The 13,829-nt window shown below is 38.9% G+C and overlaps 1 protein-coding gene and 1 long non-coding RNA gene across 10 annotated transcripts in view; one reads left to right on the top strand and one right to left on the bottom strand.

Annotated features, from left to right (window-relative positions):
- Window positions 1-6,853, top strand: part of LOC145518869 (serine/threonine-protein kinase MRCK alpha-like) — a 62,495-nt gene extending 55,642 nt beyond the window's left edge. For 4 of the 9 annotated variants that reach the window (XM_081524000.1, XM_081523991.1, XM_081523978.1 and 1 more), the window contains 4 exons: window positions 1,299-1,895; window positions 3,558-3,655; window positions 4,970-5,132; window positions 6,619-6,853. In XM_081524000.1, coding sequence (XP_081380126.1) covers window positions 1,299-1,895; window positions 3,558-3,655; window positions 4,970-5,132; window positions 6,619-6,749 — 989 coding nt within the window. In that variant the 3' untranslated portion in view covers window positions 6,750-6,853. The remainder of the gene's footprint in view (window positions 1-1,298; window positions 1,896-3,557; window positions 3,656-4,969; window positions 5,133-6,618) is intronic. The other 5 variants (XM_081524008.1, XM_081523983.1, XM_081523969.1 and 2 more) reach the window with 2 other exon arrangements.
- Window positions 4,941-9,680, bottom strand: LOC145519685 (uncharacterized). The gene is made up of 5 exons (XR_014063838.1): window positions 8,669-9,680; window positions 7,700-7,960; window positions 7,264-7,612; window positions 6,157-6,275; window positions 4,941-5,303 (listed from the first exon to the last, which is right to left on the bottom strand). It is a non-coding gene; the product is annotated as an uncharacterized LOC145519685 (long non-coding RNA).
- Window positions 9,681-13,829: the final 4,149 nt, after the last annotated feature.

Below are 13,829 nucleotides of genomic sequence, written 5' to 3'. Positions count from 1 at the left end.
GTGTAAACTGCCAGTCATCAATGTCTTGGGTATGTCATGTACAGTCAAGTGGCTATGGTTAATAATATGCATATTTGAAAATTGCTAAGCAAGTTTATTGCAAAAAGTTTTTTAAATTAGTTTATTTATTTTAATTGGAGGAAAATTACTTTACAATATTGTGGTGGGTTTTGCCATACATTGACATGAATCAGCCACAGGTGTACATGTGTCCCCCTGTTCTGAGCTCCCCTCCCACCTCCTTCCCCATCCCATCCTTCTAGGTTGTCCCAGTGCACCAGCTTTGAGTGCCCTACTTCATGCATCGAACTTGGACTGGTGATCTATTTCACATATGGTAATATACATGTTTCAGTGCTATTCTCTCAAGTCATCCCACCCTCGCCTTCTTCCACAGAGTCCAAAAGTCTTTTCTTTATATCTGTGTCTCTTTTGCTCTCTCACATATAGGGTCATCATTACCATTCTTTCTAAATTCCATATATATGAGTTAATATACTGTATTGGTGTTTTTCTTTCTGACTTACTTCACTCTGTATAGTAGGCTCCAGTTTTGTCCACCTCATTAGAACTGATTCAAATGCATTCTTTTTAATAGCTGAGTAATATTCCATTGTGTATATGTACCACAGCTGCCTTATTCATTAGTCTGCCAATAGACATCTAGGTTGCTTCCATGTCCTGGCTATTGTAAACAGTGCTGCAGTGAACACTGAGGTACATGTGTCTCTTTCAATTCTGGTTTCCTTGGTGTGTATGCCCAGCAGTGGGATTGCTGGGTGGTATAGTTTTTCTAGCTTTTTAAGGAATCTCCACACTGTTCTCCATAGTGGCTATACTAGTTTGCATTCCCACCAACAGTGTAAGAGGGTTCCCTTTTCTCCACACTCTCTTCAGCATTTATTGTTTGTAGACTGCAAAAGTTTTTATTACAAGAAAAAAATTGTAATTATGTATGGTGTTGGCTATTGACTAGATTTATTTTGGTGACCATTTCTCAATACATACAAATATTGAATCATTATGTTATACACCTGAAACTAATATGTTGTTACATGTCCATTATACCTCAATAAAGAGATTTTTTAAAAATAAGAAAACATTTCTAATTTGAAGGAGACTTGCCACTTTATTTGCAGAGAAAATAGTCAAATTAATGACATTAAGAAGATTTATTAGTTAATTTTTATTAGGACCTTTCTTAATTGCTTTGGGTGAAATTTGGAGAACTTTTTAAATAAGTAAATACAAATTATTTTGAATTTGAAAATGACTTACAAATATGTTTAAATGTGTAGAAATTATTCGCATCAGTGACATAAAGAAGATTCACCAAATCGAGCTTATCCCCCACGGCCAGATGGTCGCAGTGATCTCAGGACGAAGTCACCTCGTGCAGCTATTTCCCATGTCAGTTTTGGATGGAGGAAAGACTGATAGTCACAAGCTGGCAGAAACCAAAGGGTGCCATGCCATGACTTCTGGAACAGTGTGCCAAGGGGCCCACACATGCCTCTGTGTGGCTAGGAAAAGCCAAGTCTTCTGTTATGAGCTGTTTCAGAGCAAGAAAATTTCTCACAGAAAATTTAAAGAACTCCAAATCCCAGCCACTGTCCAGTGGATGGGCATCTTCAGTGAACAACTCTGTGTAGGCTTTCAGTCAGGATTCCTCAGATACCCCTTGAGGAGAGAAGGAGTTCCACACAGGATGCTGCACTTCCATGACCCTACACTGTCATTTATCACTCATCAACCAGTGGATGCTCTCTGTGCGGTTGAGATCTCTAGTATTGAGTATCTGTTATGTTTCAAGAGCATTGGAATTTACACTGACAGCAGGGGCCTCAGATCTAGGCCAGTTGAACTGATGTGGCCAGCACCTCCAACTTATTGCCGTAAGGCTATCTTACAATTTATTTTCTTGTCTCTCTGTACCTTTCTGTCCTTGTTGTTACAGTTTTACATCCTATGACTAAATATTGTTAATGACAGCTTTAATTTTTGAAAGCATCACTGAAGATTTTTTCCTAAGTTGTCTATGTCTCTTCAAGTAGAATAGCTCTAAAGAAGCTATATCTAAGTCAAACATGTGAAATAACTTAACCTTTAATGTTTACTATATTCATTGGATAACTTACCATGAATATATTCTTAACCCAAGTTGTTGCTTTTTGTAAATCCTAAGTAGATGTCTTCATGGTCAGTGAAAATCACATAAGCATTAACTAACTGTAAGAAATAGTTACTAAGTAAATTACTTTTTGCCTTTTGGGTTTAGCTTATGTAAAGTCTACATAGAATGTTCAGATAATTTTATATTAAATAATTTTAAAGTATTTAAATTAAAATAAAATAATTTTAGCTTATTTGATATTTTATTGATGTAGGCTATTTAATACAGCTCTTTTTTATTCACTTAGAGCATAGGAATTGAGCACTTAATATGAACAACTTGCTATGCTAAAGGTTAAGGGCAGAATATTAAACCTGGTAAAATAGACAGAGTGAATCCTTATGGAGATTACAATCATGGTATGAGATCAATAATTAAGCAAGTGCTGTGATATGGAGTACAGTATTCTATAGGAGCATGAAGGAGGAAAGCTTAATCTAAACTAATGAGTCTGGGAAGGTCAGCTAAAAACCTGAGAGTCATTTTTTTCTTTCAACACTTTAAAAATGTCATTCTACTCTTTTCTAACATCCATCATTTCTGATGAGAAATCAACTGTTTTTATTATTCATTGATTTCACTCCCCACATATACTTTTCTAATCTTATGCCATACTCTTTCAGAGAGCTGACATGGTTTATGATTCATAGATTTTGAAAAGCTATGAAATTACTTAATAACATTGCTATTAGATGAAAGCATTAGAGAGATCGTGGTCAGATTTTACGTATGTGTTTTAATCTACAATTTGACACATATGCATCATTTATTTGCCATTTTAATTTATGTTAATCCTGTTTATTAAAAAAGATTTTGAGGCAGCTACTGTATAATAATTAAAATATTATTGAGGGATTCTCTTTGGTTTCCAATCTGAAGTTTTTCTCAAAATGTATTTGGGCTTAGCAGATATAGTTAATCATGAATTCCATTTACATAACATTTTTGAAATGATGAAATTTTAGAAATGGAGTAAGAGATTAAGGAAGGAGAGGAAGATGGAAAAGAAGTGGGTGGGATTAGAAAAGGACATCATGGGAGATCCTTGGAACTAGTCTGTATCTTGTGGTGGTGGAACATAAACCTGTACAAGTGGTAAAATTGTATAGACCTTGACACACACACACACACACACACACACATGTGCACAAGTGCTAGTAAAACTGGGGAAATCTGCTTAAGATGGATAGGTCAGCTCTATCAATGTCAATATGCTAGTTCTGCAAAATGTTACATTGGGGAAAACTGGGCAGAATGTGCAAGAGATCTTTCTGTGTTATTTATTACAATTGCATGTGAATTTATAATTATCCTAATAAAAAATTCTAATTGAAAAATGAATCCTGAAGCCCATGCTTGCTATCACCTCCTCCCCTTCTCCCAGGTTACAATGCCCCATATCTCTCAGTGTACAGTGAAAACGCGGTGGACATCTTTGACGTGAACTCCATGGACTGGATCCAGACCATCCCCCTCAAGAAGGTGACTCGACACTGAGATCGTGTGACTGATGAATTACTGACTGAACATGGAAACTCAGTTGTGCATTTGCTGGACTTTCTAATATGTACTTGGTAATTTAGAGGCTTAGCTAAGACTAAAAATAACTGACGAAATTGGTTAATCTCGTTACTAGTACAAGAACTCTTTTGTGATATTTAGTTGCATTACATAAAGTAGGATTTTCATGATATAAATGTGTGCTGTTTATTTATATAGATAAAATATGCATATTTGGGGCTTCCCAGGTGGCTCAGGGGGTAAAGAATCCCCCTGCTGTGCAGGAGACGCAGGCAGATGCGAGTTCGATCCCCGGGTCGGAAAGATCCTCTGGAGGAGGGCATAGCAGCCCACTCCAGTATTCTTGCCTGGAGAATCCCATGGATAGAGGAGCCTGGTGGGCAACTGTTCATAGGTTCGCAAAGAGACAGACATGACCGAAGTGACTGAGCACACACGTGCATATTTATATCATACAGTACAGATATTACTTCCCACTTTCACTTTAGTAACTTGTATTTGTCACTAATTTTCACTGAGTATAATTTTGCATCCTGTGAAGGAAAATTTTACTGGCAAAAAAAAGGAACAGTATATAACCAAAGCTGTGCTTTAGCTCTGATTTTCTATTAGAATTTCAGATTCATAATAAAATAAAAATTTTGTATCTATACTGCAAATAATTTAAAATATACATAAAAACTTTAAAGTAAAAATACTGCTATTTTGTTAAGAGAAGCCCATGCTTGAAGATTTAAAAATAATTAATTCTGACATATGTGGAGTAAGAAGGAAGTTTGTACAGGAAAGGAGGAAGTACTCACAGTTATATGTGAGACTTTGCCCCAGTTTAAACAATATCAGCAGCAATGAAAACTTTTGTAAGTACTGTCCCACTACATAAAATATTATAATATACTTTTCCAGCATTCTGAATGTGAACAAGTCATACTTAGTTTGATAAAATGAATTCACAAGACAGATGACTCTTCTCAGGGAAATCTTTTAGTTACTAATAACTGTCAAAAGTTAATATAAGAATGAAATATATATCTATTTAAGTTAGTAACATTCAGATTTTTTTAATTTCTGTAATATTCTGAAACTTTGTCAGTATGAGTTTGTAACACCATTTATTTCCTTTAGTTGGTTTTTATGAGACTATGTTACTCTGAGGGGGCAATTTAAATGGAATATATTTGTTCTTAATTCTTTATATGTAAGCAAATAGCCATATAACTTAATTTTTAAAAAGCATTCATTGAAATGGTGATCTTTTTTTTATTATTATTTTAGGTTCATCCGCTGAATAGTGAAGGATCCCTAAATATTTTTCTTTTGGAGACAATTAGATTAATATATTTCAAAAATAAGAAGACAAGTGAGGAACAACTTCTTCTTAGTAGAACTGCTTCTAAGAAACCATGTCTCTACCTGAATGCCCCAAGTCGCAGAGCCAGTGAGTGGAGAGGGTCTGACGTGAATGTCTGTGCCCTTTACACACAGTCTTGGGATGAGCTCCTGGCAAAGTATTTCTCATTCATCCTCACATAGCAGTAGAGAGAAAAACATTTACTTGCGGCACACTCCAGCTATTTTTAAAGCAGGATTGCTGGTTGGACATAAACACCTGGAAATACAAATCAACCATTTGAATGCTCACTGTGAAAAGCCATTCATTTCCTAGCAGGCTCTGAGACCAGACGCGCATCAAGCTTTAGTGCACAGCTGGGAAGCAGACGTAGTCCACCCCATCACCCTGCTCCAACTTCTCCCGCCCACGTTATAAACGATAGCAGATTTGAAGTGTGAGACAAGTCATAGGGATTTATTGCTCTCTCTTTTTTTCTTATTTAATTTATAGGATGGAATATCTAGCGCAGCAGAGAATTAGTTTGTTGTGATTGCCATAGCCTGGGTGGCTTAAACCACAGAAATGTATTGTCTCACAGTCCTGGCAACCAGAATCGGAGATCAGGGTGTCAGCAGGGCTGGTTCCTTTTCATGGCTTATCCATGTCTCTCTGCTAACTTCTGGTGACTTGCTGACAATCTGTGTTCCTTGGCTTTCAGATACATCACCCTTATGTGGGCCTTCACCTTCATGTGGTATACTCCCTGTTCTTGTCTGTGTCCAGATTTCCTCTTTTTATAAGGACACAATCAGATTAGGGCCCACCCCAATGATTTAATCTTAACTTAATTATTTGCAAAGATCCTAATTGGAAATGAGGTAAATCACATTCATCTGCGGGGAGTGGGGGTGGTTGGTGGTTAGGATGGCAACATCTTCTAGGGGGGCACCAGTTAACCCATAGAAGCACTCTTATTTTCTTTTTGGAGTCTAAGACAGTTTTGAGGGTTGCTGGGTGACAGTTTATTGACTTCTAGATATGAAGAGCTGAAACAGAGTAAGTCCTAGATTCTTAGGATGCATCCTTCCCCAAAGATCAGAAGAAGCAGCAAGTAGAGACTGACTCTTACCTCCAGGAGAAGGTACCTTTTCCTCCTGCAGGGAGCCTCAGAAATGCTTTGCTCAGTTACAGCTATTATAATTGTTTTCAGCATAACAAACTGTTTTGATATCCATTAGCCACAAAAATCTGGTAGGAGAAAAAAAGCAAAGTGAAAAGACACCAATATGATTGCCCTCTCCTTCCAGTGAAATGATGTCATTTTGTATATAAAAGTCACAATAGATCTCTTTTTAAGTATTGCTTACATTGAACATTAAATTCTCTTCATTAATGCTCTATTGTTACTAATGTTACTATTCTTGAGAAATTTGCCATGTTCATCCACTATGAACTTTAAAAAATCAGAGCAATATGGTATTTGTGCAGTTCACTAACAGTTGTGAAATTAACAAGAGAAAATGTGAAATTAATGGATGGGATCTCTTAACAGTTTAAAAAATGACGTTGTTTTGTTTTAAAATATGTGTAGATGGAGAGGAGCTGGTATCTCCTGATATATCGGATAATCAACAGAAGCAAATGGTTCAGCACCTTAGCAGCAAGCGGCGTTATTCCTTCAGGGTTCCCAGAGCAAAAGCAATGCTATCGAAGGGGCTGTGATGACCATCTCTTCACATGTGGTCCAGAGGGACTACTCAAGGACCATGTGATATTTGATGTGATTTGGAAGAAAAGAAAATAAATCTGTGAAACTCGGGCAGAGACATCTGTTTGCAGTGGTGTTATGCTTATTTTTCTGTGCAACTTTATTTTGAAAATACTTTTTCCCAGTTTTATTGAGATATAATTGACATATAACAGTGTATAACTTCAAGGTGTATAGCATAGTGGTTTAAACATTTATTGTGAAATGATTGCTACAAATAGTTGAATTAGCCTCCATCATCTCATATATATATACAATAAAGAGAAAACATTTTTTCCTTGTGAGAACTCTTAGATTTACTCCTAACAATTTTCATATATACCATACAGCAGTGTTAACTATTTCATAAAGTTGTACATTACAACCCAAGGACTTATAACTGGAAGTTTGTACCTTCCCACCACCTTCCTCCTCTATGCAGCTTTAAAGAAAACCTTCATGTAGTGAGTATGAATAGACATGTAATACCTCAATACATTTCTCTGTGAAGGTGGAATAATTGAAAATCGGTATATAAGGCCTCTGCTGCTGCTGCTGCTAAGTCGCTTCAGTCGTGTCCAACTCTGTGCAACCCCATAGACGGCAGCCCACCAGGCTCCCCTGTCCCTGGGATTCTCCAGGCAAGAACACTGGAGTGGGTTGCCATTTCCTTCTCCAATGCACTAAAGTGAAAAGTGAAAGTGAAGTCGCTCAGTCGTGTCCGACTCTTCACGACCCCATGGACTGTAGACTGTAGCCTACCAGGCTCCTCCATCCATGGGATTTTCCAGGCCAGAGTACTGGAGTGGGTTGCCATTTTCTTCTCCATGTAAGGCCTCTACATAATGCAAATAGAGAACAAACATGGATACACATCATAATGTGGCTCACTGATGCGTTTTGCAAAGGAATAAATAATACTGACCTGCATGTGGATTGATTACTCTCTGATTCAGGAAATGCCTTTCTTTGACTTGAAGAGAATCTTCACTCCCTTACTTGGCTATTTTTTGGTGGTAATTTCTATACTTAATAAGCAGAAAAATAAGCTGATCATCTTTGAATTACAAACAAAAACATCTAGAGTAGTGTTGATCCTTTTAAAAGATCTGTAATTATATGGCATCACCGACTCAATGGACGTGAGTTTGAGCAAGCTCCGGGAGTTGGTGATGGACAGGGAAGCCTGGCATGCTGCAGTCCATGGGATTGCAAAGAGCTGGACACGACTGAGCGACTAAACTAAACCGAATTTTATGGAAAATACACCATAGGGCTGAGCTTCTTTGATGTCTGGGGCTGTTAAGGGCCATGTGATTTCTACCAAAAACATTAAGATACTTAAGTTTAAGGAGTATCTAGGAAGCACGGAATAACTGAGTTTTTATTCTCCACCAAATTTTTATTTGGACATGTCTATCAGCTGACCATGAAAAAGTCATCAATACAGTTTTGTCTGTCTTTTAAAGTTGATTGCAGTAGCATCTTTGTTGATTAATAACTTTTAATAAAGTAAGATTTTCCAAAATGAAGTTGAAAATCTTCTGATTTAAACATGGCAGTTCAAGAAACATTCATCTAATTTGACTGCCATCCGTTCTTTCCCTTTTCCATCATGAAAGAGAACAGGTTCCAGGGAGGGCAGCCCTGCCCTAGCCTGTTCTCATGCCCAAGGACTGAAATATGCCTTTGTTTTCAGGCATGTATTTTATATTGAGTTATTTCTTTAAAAATTTTTAAATTAATTTTATTGGTGTGTATTTGATTTCAGTTCAGTTCAGTCGCTCAGTCGTGTCTGACTCTGCGACCCCATGAACCGCAGCACGTCAGGCCTCCCTGTCCATCACCAACTCCCGGCATTTACCCAAACTCATGTCCACCAAGTCGGTGATACCATCCAACCATCTCATCCTCTGTCGTCCCCTTCTCCTTCTGCCCTCAATCTTTCTCAGCATCAGGAAATTATTCGATTTACAATGTTATATTACTTTCTGCAGACATGTTTCTGCTTTGGCTCAGCTTCTTCATACCTTCATTCCTTCCGGAGCTATTTCTTCGCTCTTCTCCAGTAGCATATTGGACACCTACTGATCTGGGGAGTTCACCTTTCAGTGTCATATCTTTTTGCCTTTTCATACTGTTCATGGGTTTTCAAAGCAAGAATGCTAAAGTGGTTTGCCATTCCCTGCTCCAGTGGACCACTTAGCTACTAAACAGCTATTTAGGGTTGCTGTGTAATGAAGCATTCAGACACTAGGGGGCGGTGTTATACAATGCAGACCTGGTCCAGAGACTGATAACACTGAAATCAAATTGGGATGCTATAGAAGTGGCCACTTTTGAATATGTCCATGTCAAAGCTCTGCAGCAGTAAACATGACCAAAACACTCAAGATATAAAATTAAAAAATTACCCCAATAGGAGTTATTCATTGTTCTTTGTTAACGTTTAATATTTTGTTTTAAACTCCATGTAAGGTATTTGTACAATATATAAAAATAATATTAAAAGATTTCATAACTATCCAGAATCAAAGGACACACATATATGTATACACCCATAACTAGATAAATCTTACTGTTGTAATTCCAGCAGGAAAAAATGACCTCCTCTGGCATAAAACAGCCCTTGACTTTTCCACATACATTTCTCTCTCTTCCTCAGATACCAAAAAAGTATCAATGAAGTTTATTTACTTATTTACTTTGTCTACAGTTGCTAGTTACAAAATCGATAACTTGGACTGTCAAGAAAGATAAAATTGCCTGTCAAAATGGCTTTTGAAAGTTCTGTCTTAATATAATTCTGTTGTCATGCAAAACTTAAAAAGCCTTTGCTCTCAATAGATTTTATTAGCATCTATTTGCTTGCATATTTATGTTAAATATAATCAGCCAAATCAAACACTTTTTATGTATTTATTTTAAAGGACAATGCTACGTATGATATGTCTGTGAAAATTCAGAGCAGTTATTAAAGTAGTCAGTGAAAATCAGGTTCTTAGGTGCCATTTCCCTGAATAAGAAATGAATGATGGGTGCTGTCTTTCTCTGGCTGTGGCGACCACTGATAACATTGCTCTGATACCATATGGGGCCAGCATGGAAAGCTCTGATACTTATGTGGGAAGGAGTGAGATGGCTTCATTTCTCAAACAAGGTTCTTTTCTCTCTGCCACTGGGTCAACAGAGGAAGAATGGTTTTCTGCAAGTACCCAGGAAGCACACGAGATGGGAATGAACTTTTCTTCACCAACCCACACTGTGGTGATGTGCAGATTCAGAACAGCTTTGGGAACTGTTTTCCCAGGCCCAGCGGGACAATGCCATGCCCAGCAGAGCTGGGGTGGGGTCTCCTAAGTGGTCCTGCAGAGGTCAATGTCCATCAGACTTGGAAGAGCTGCCCAGAGTCCTGGAGTGCCTAGAACCTTGGTCATCCATTCTTTATCCATTCATTCAGCTGTCGCTCTGACCCACATTTATGGAGTGCCTGTGTGTTTCGTGTCTTCTGCTTACAGAGAAGGGGACCAGGCAAAGGTGTGGATGGAGTGTCATCCAGGACTGAGCTCTGTAGGGAGTTTAGGCTCTGTGGTCTGTGGGAGTTGAAATATTCCTGCTTTAAGCATGAGTGAGCCATCACAAGTGTCCCTGCTGCTGAGATGTCAAGCACAAGGTGCCTGGAATCTACCTACTGGGAATGGCACACAGGCTAGGGCACCGTCGTAAGGGCTGTTTAGTGGAGGGGGTATATATGCATTGTGAGTGGGTGGAGTGGTGAGTGGAAGATGGGGAAATGAGGATTTTCCAAGACTTCCTGACTGTGAACAGTGGGAGAGAGATGGGTGCTGCAGCAAGACGATGACTCAGGTTGGAGAAGGAAAGTAGCTGCACGTACCTTATGACATCCGCAGAGTCAGAAAGCTTACACACTCTGAAAAAAAAAGGGCATCTTCCCTCACTCTAGTGGAAAATTCCACGTAACACCCAGAGCTACGATCCTGTTGTCCAAATCCACTTTCTCTTCCAGGAATTTTCACCTGGGCTCAGGAGAGAGATGCTAATTCCCAGTCATGGTGCTCCCCATGTTCTTGTCTACAAAATGAACTATGAACTATGAAATACCAACACAAAGAAAATAACGGTCATTGCAAAAAAAAAAAAAACAGATGAAAATAAACCCAACTCAAGGAAAGCAGGGATAGAGAAGGTAAGACTTGATACAAGCTAATGTTTTCCCCCTGGATACAGCTGTACCTTAAGCTTAATGTTGAGCATATTGGTTACACAAGGTGAGATGCCCCTCCTGCTACAGCAGGTTTAAATTGCATCTGTCATCCATATTCAAAATAGTCCATGTTCACTGATGTATCTATTCTTTGGAAATTCAGGAACATTCCTACAGTTGCCTGGCCTGTAATATATCAATTTCAGGAAAAGAAATATTGAACTCCAATGACATTTTTTTCCTGAAAATTATCTGTGACACCAAGAAATAAAGGAACTGAATAGAATGAGGGAATCAGTTTATGCAGAATCAAATATAATCTTCAGGAAGGAAAAACATAATTGCTTTGTTATCCATTCAATAAGCTATTGTTATCGCAGAATTGATGCTTTTGAACTGTGGTGTCGGAGAAGACTCTTGAGAGTCCCTTGGACTGCAAGGAGATCCAATCAATCCATCCTAGAGGCGATCAGTCCTGGGTGTTCATTGGAAGGACTGATGTTGAAGCTGAAACTCCAATACTTTGGCCACCTCATGTGAAGAGTTGACTCATTGGAAAAGACCCTAATGCTGGGAAGGATTGGGGGCAGGAGGAGAAGGGGACGACAGAGGATGAGATGGTTGGATGGCATCACTGACTCGATGGACATGGGTTTGGGTCAACTCTGGGAGTTGGTGATGGACAGAGAGGCCTGGCGTGCTGCAATTTATGGGGTCGCAAAGAGTTGGACACGACTGAGCGACTGAACTGAACTGAACTGAACTGTTATCAATGATGACCTGCAGCTTTTCGTAATTTTCTCCAAACAAATCGGTCCACTGTAACTCTGCTACTAGATATTGTGGCATTTATTTCATTATCCTCTATTTTACTTTTGCCGTTCATTAATCCTCACTCATTAGTAAAAGCTTTTTTGTATTTGTTTTTTGCATTTTTTGCACTTGTTTGCCAACACCTTGCATACAACAGCTGGCTTTCTTCCCACTTTCATTTTTAATAACTCAGATAATGTGCTGAAGATCAGAGGTCCCATACTCTTAACAGTAAAAGTGTTACAAGAATGACTGCCTTCTTCTGCTCTCATTTTTGTGAACACAAAATGCCAGATCTCTATTTTGTATCCATTTTCAACCTCGAGTTTTTGACATATTGTTTCCATTGTTAGATCTGAGATTCAAAACTCAACAAGGTTGGGGATGATAAGAGCAGAAAGCCCTGTGGAGAAGAAACTTTGTCTCAAGATCCATGGTTATCAGGAATCTTTGTTTTCTCTTTCACAGCACACACTCGCTCATTTCTTTTGAAATGGTTATACTCTTCCTTTCAAGGGAAATAATATTATGGTTCACTTTTCAGGTATAAATCATCTGGCTGATGCAGATTGTGAATTTAGTGTTGCATTTCGAAAGATGTGGGTTCTATCTAGGCTTTAAATTTGAGTCTTTTTCACTTTTTGGAACCCTGAAGTCTTAACTCTCTCTATCAAACTGAAGAAGAGACAGGAGGTCCTGAGTCAAAGAAAAGACTGAGGATGGGAAAGGGAAGAGCAGAAAAGTTTTATCTTCGAGAAGCAAGTGTGTTGAGACCCCTGACTAGATGGGGGAAGGTCTAGGGACTGGCTTGGCAGTGACCCTGCCCACTGCTTCCCTCCCCTGCTTTGGCAGATGGATCACCAACTGTTTGTACACTATTCCTAGACACATTTACTTATTTAATTCTAAAGTTCATGAAAGGATGAGCTTTCTAATTAACTTAAAAGGAAGGACCGTGAGGACCACAGACGAGAGGCGATGGTTAATTTTCCTCCCCTGGGTCTAAGAGATATGAGCTTTTTACATTTTTCAGTGAGTTGATCTTACTACAAACCAGCCTCTCCTTCCCAAAAAAGGACTATAGTGGAATGAGATAACTGTAGTAAATACTTTTGGTGTGTCTAAAAGTAAGAAAGTGAAAGTCGTTTGGTCCTGTTCGACTCTTTGTGACCCCATAGACTGTAGCCCACCAGAATCCTGTTCATGGACTTCTCCAGGCCCGAATACTGGTATGGGTAGCCATTCCCTTCTCCAGTGGATCTTCCCAACCCAGGGATCAAACCCAGGTCTCCCTCATTGCAGGTGGGTTCTTTACTGTTTGAGCCACTAGGGAAGCCTGCTCTGTTCCAAATTTCTAACTCTGAGGCCTGCTCCGCCCCCACCTCCATGTTGGTTATATTTTTGTTGCTTGATCCTGTGTCAGCCAGAGGTGGGGTCAAAGAGGAACAACTGTCCCTAACTGGGGCAACCACATTCTCTCTCCAGAACTTGGGAATTGGGATTGGGGGGTGCTGTTCTGTCCTTGTAGATTACTTTAGAATATTTAAATTTGGGACCTCTCAGTTGCCATGTTTGCCAAGTACATAGAAAAGTGGATAGATGGAGTCTATAAAGAAAAGCAAAGCCAGGTTGGGAGAGGACCTGGGAGGATAGGGCAGGGCCCCAGGGGAGATCTACTTAGAGCAGCTGGGTCAGATCCTGAGCTCTTCCAGCTTCTAGTTCTGGTTCTTCTGGAAGCTTCCATGCCATTACAATGATGCCACCAGAAAAATCTCTCCCTTTTTGGATTAAATCACTGTGAGTAGATGTTCATTGCTCTCAAACAAAAGAACATTAGTTAGGATAGTAATATGGGTAGAACATCATATTAAACAGAAAAAGAATTGAGAAATACTTCTGAGCAGAGATGACTTTTACCCATCTCCTCTGCTTTCCTCTGTGAAAAATCACTTAAATAACCTCTTAATATTAAGTCTTACTTAATAATAATAGGTAATCAGCCATTTCAAAGTTAAAC

Source organism: Giraffa tippelskirchi, chromosome 1, assembly GCF_054371585.1.
Source record: "Giraffa tippelskirchi isolate mGirTip1 chromosome 1, T2T-mGirTip1v1.2.pri, whole genome shotgun sequence".
NCBI classification, from domain to species: Eukaryota; Metazoa; Chordata; class Mammalia; order Artiodactyla; family Giraffidae; genus Giraffa; species Giraffa tippelskirchi.
Note: the sequence above shows the minus strand (reverse complement) of the source record. Positions and strands in the feature narration are given on the sequence as shown.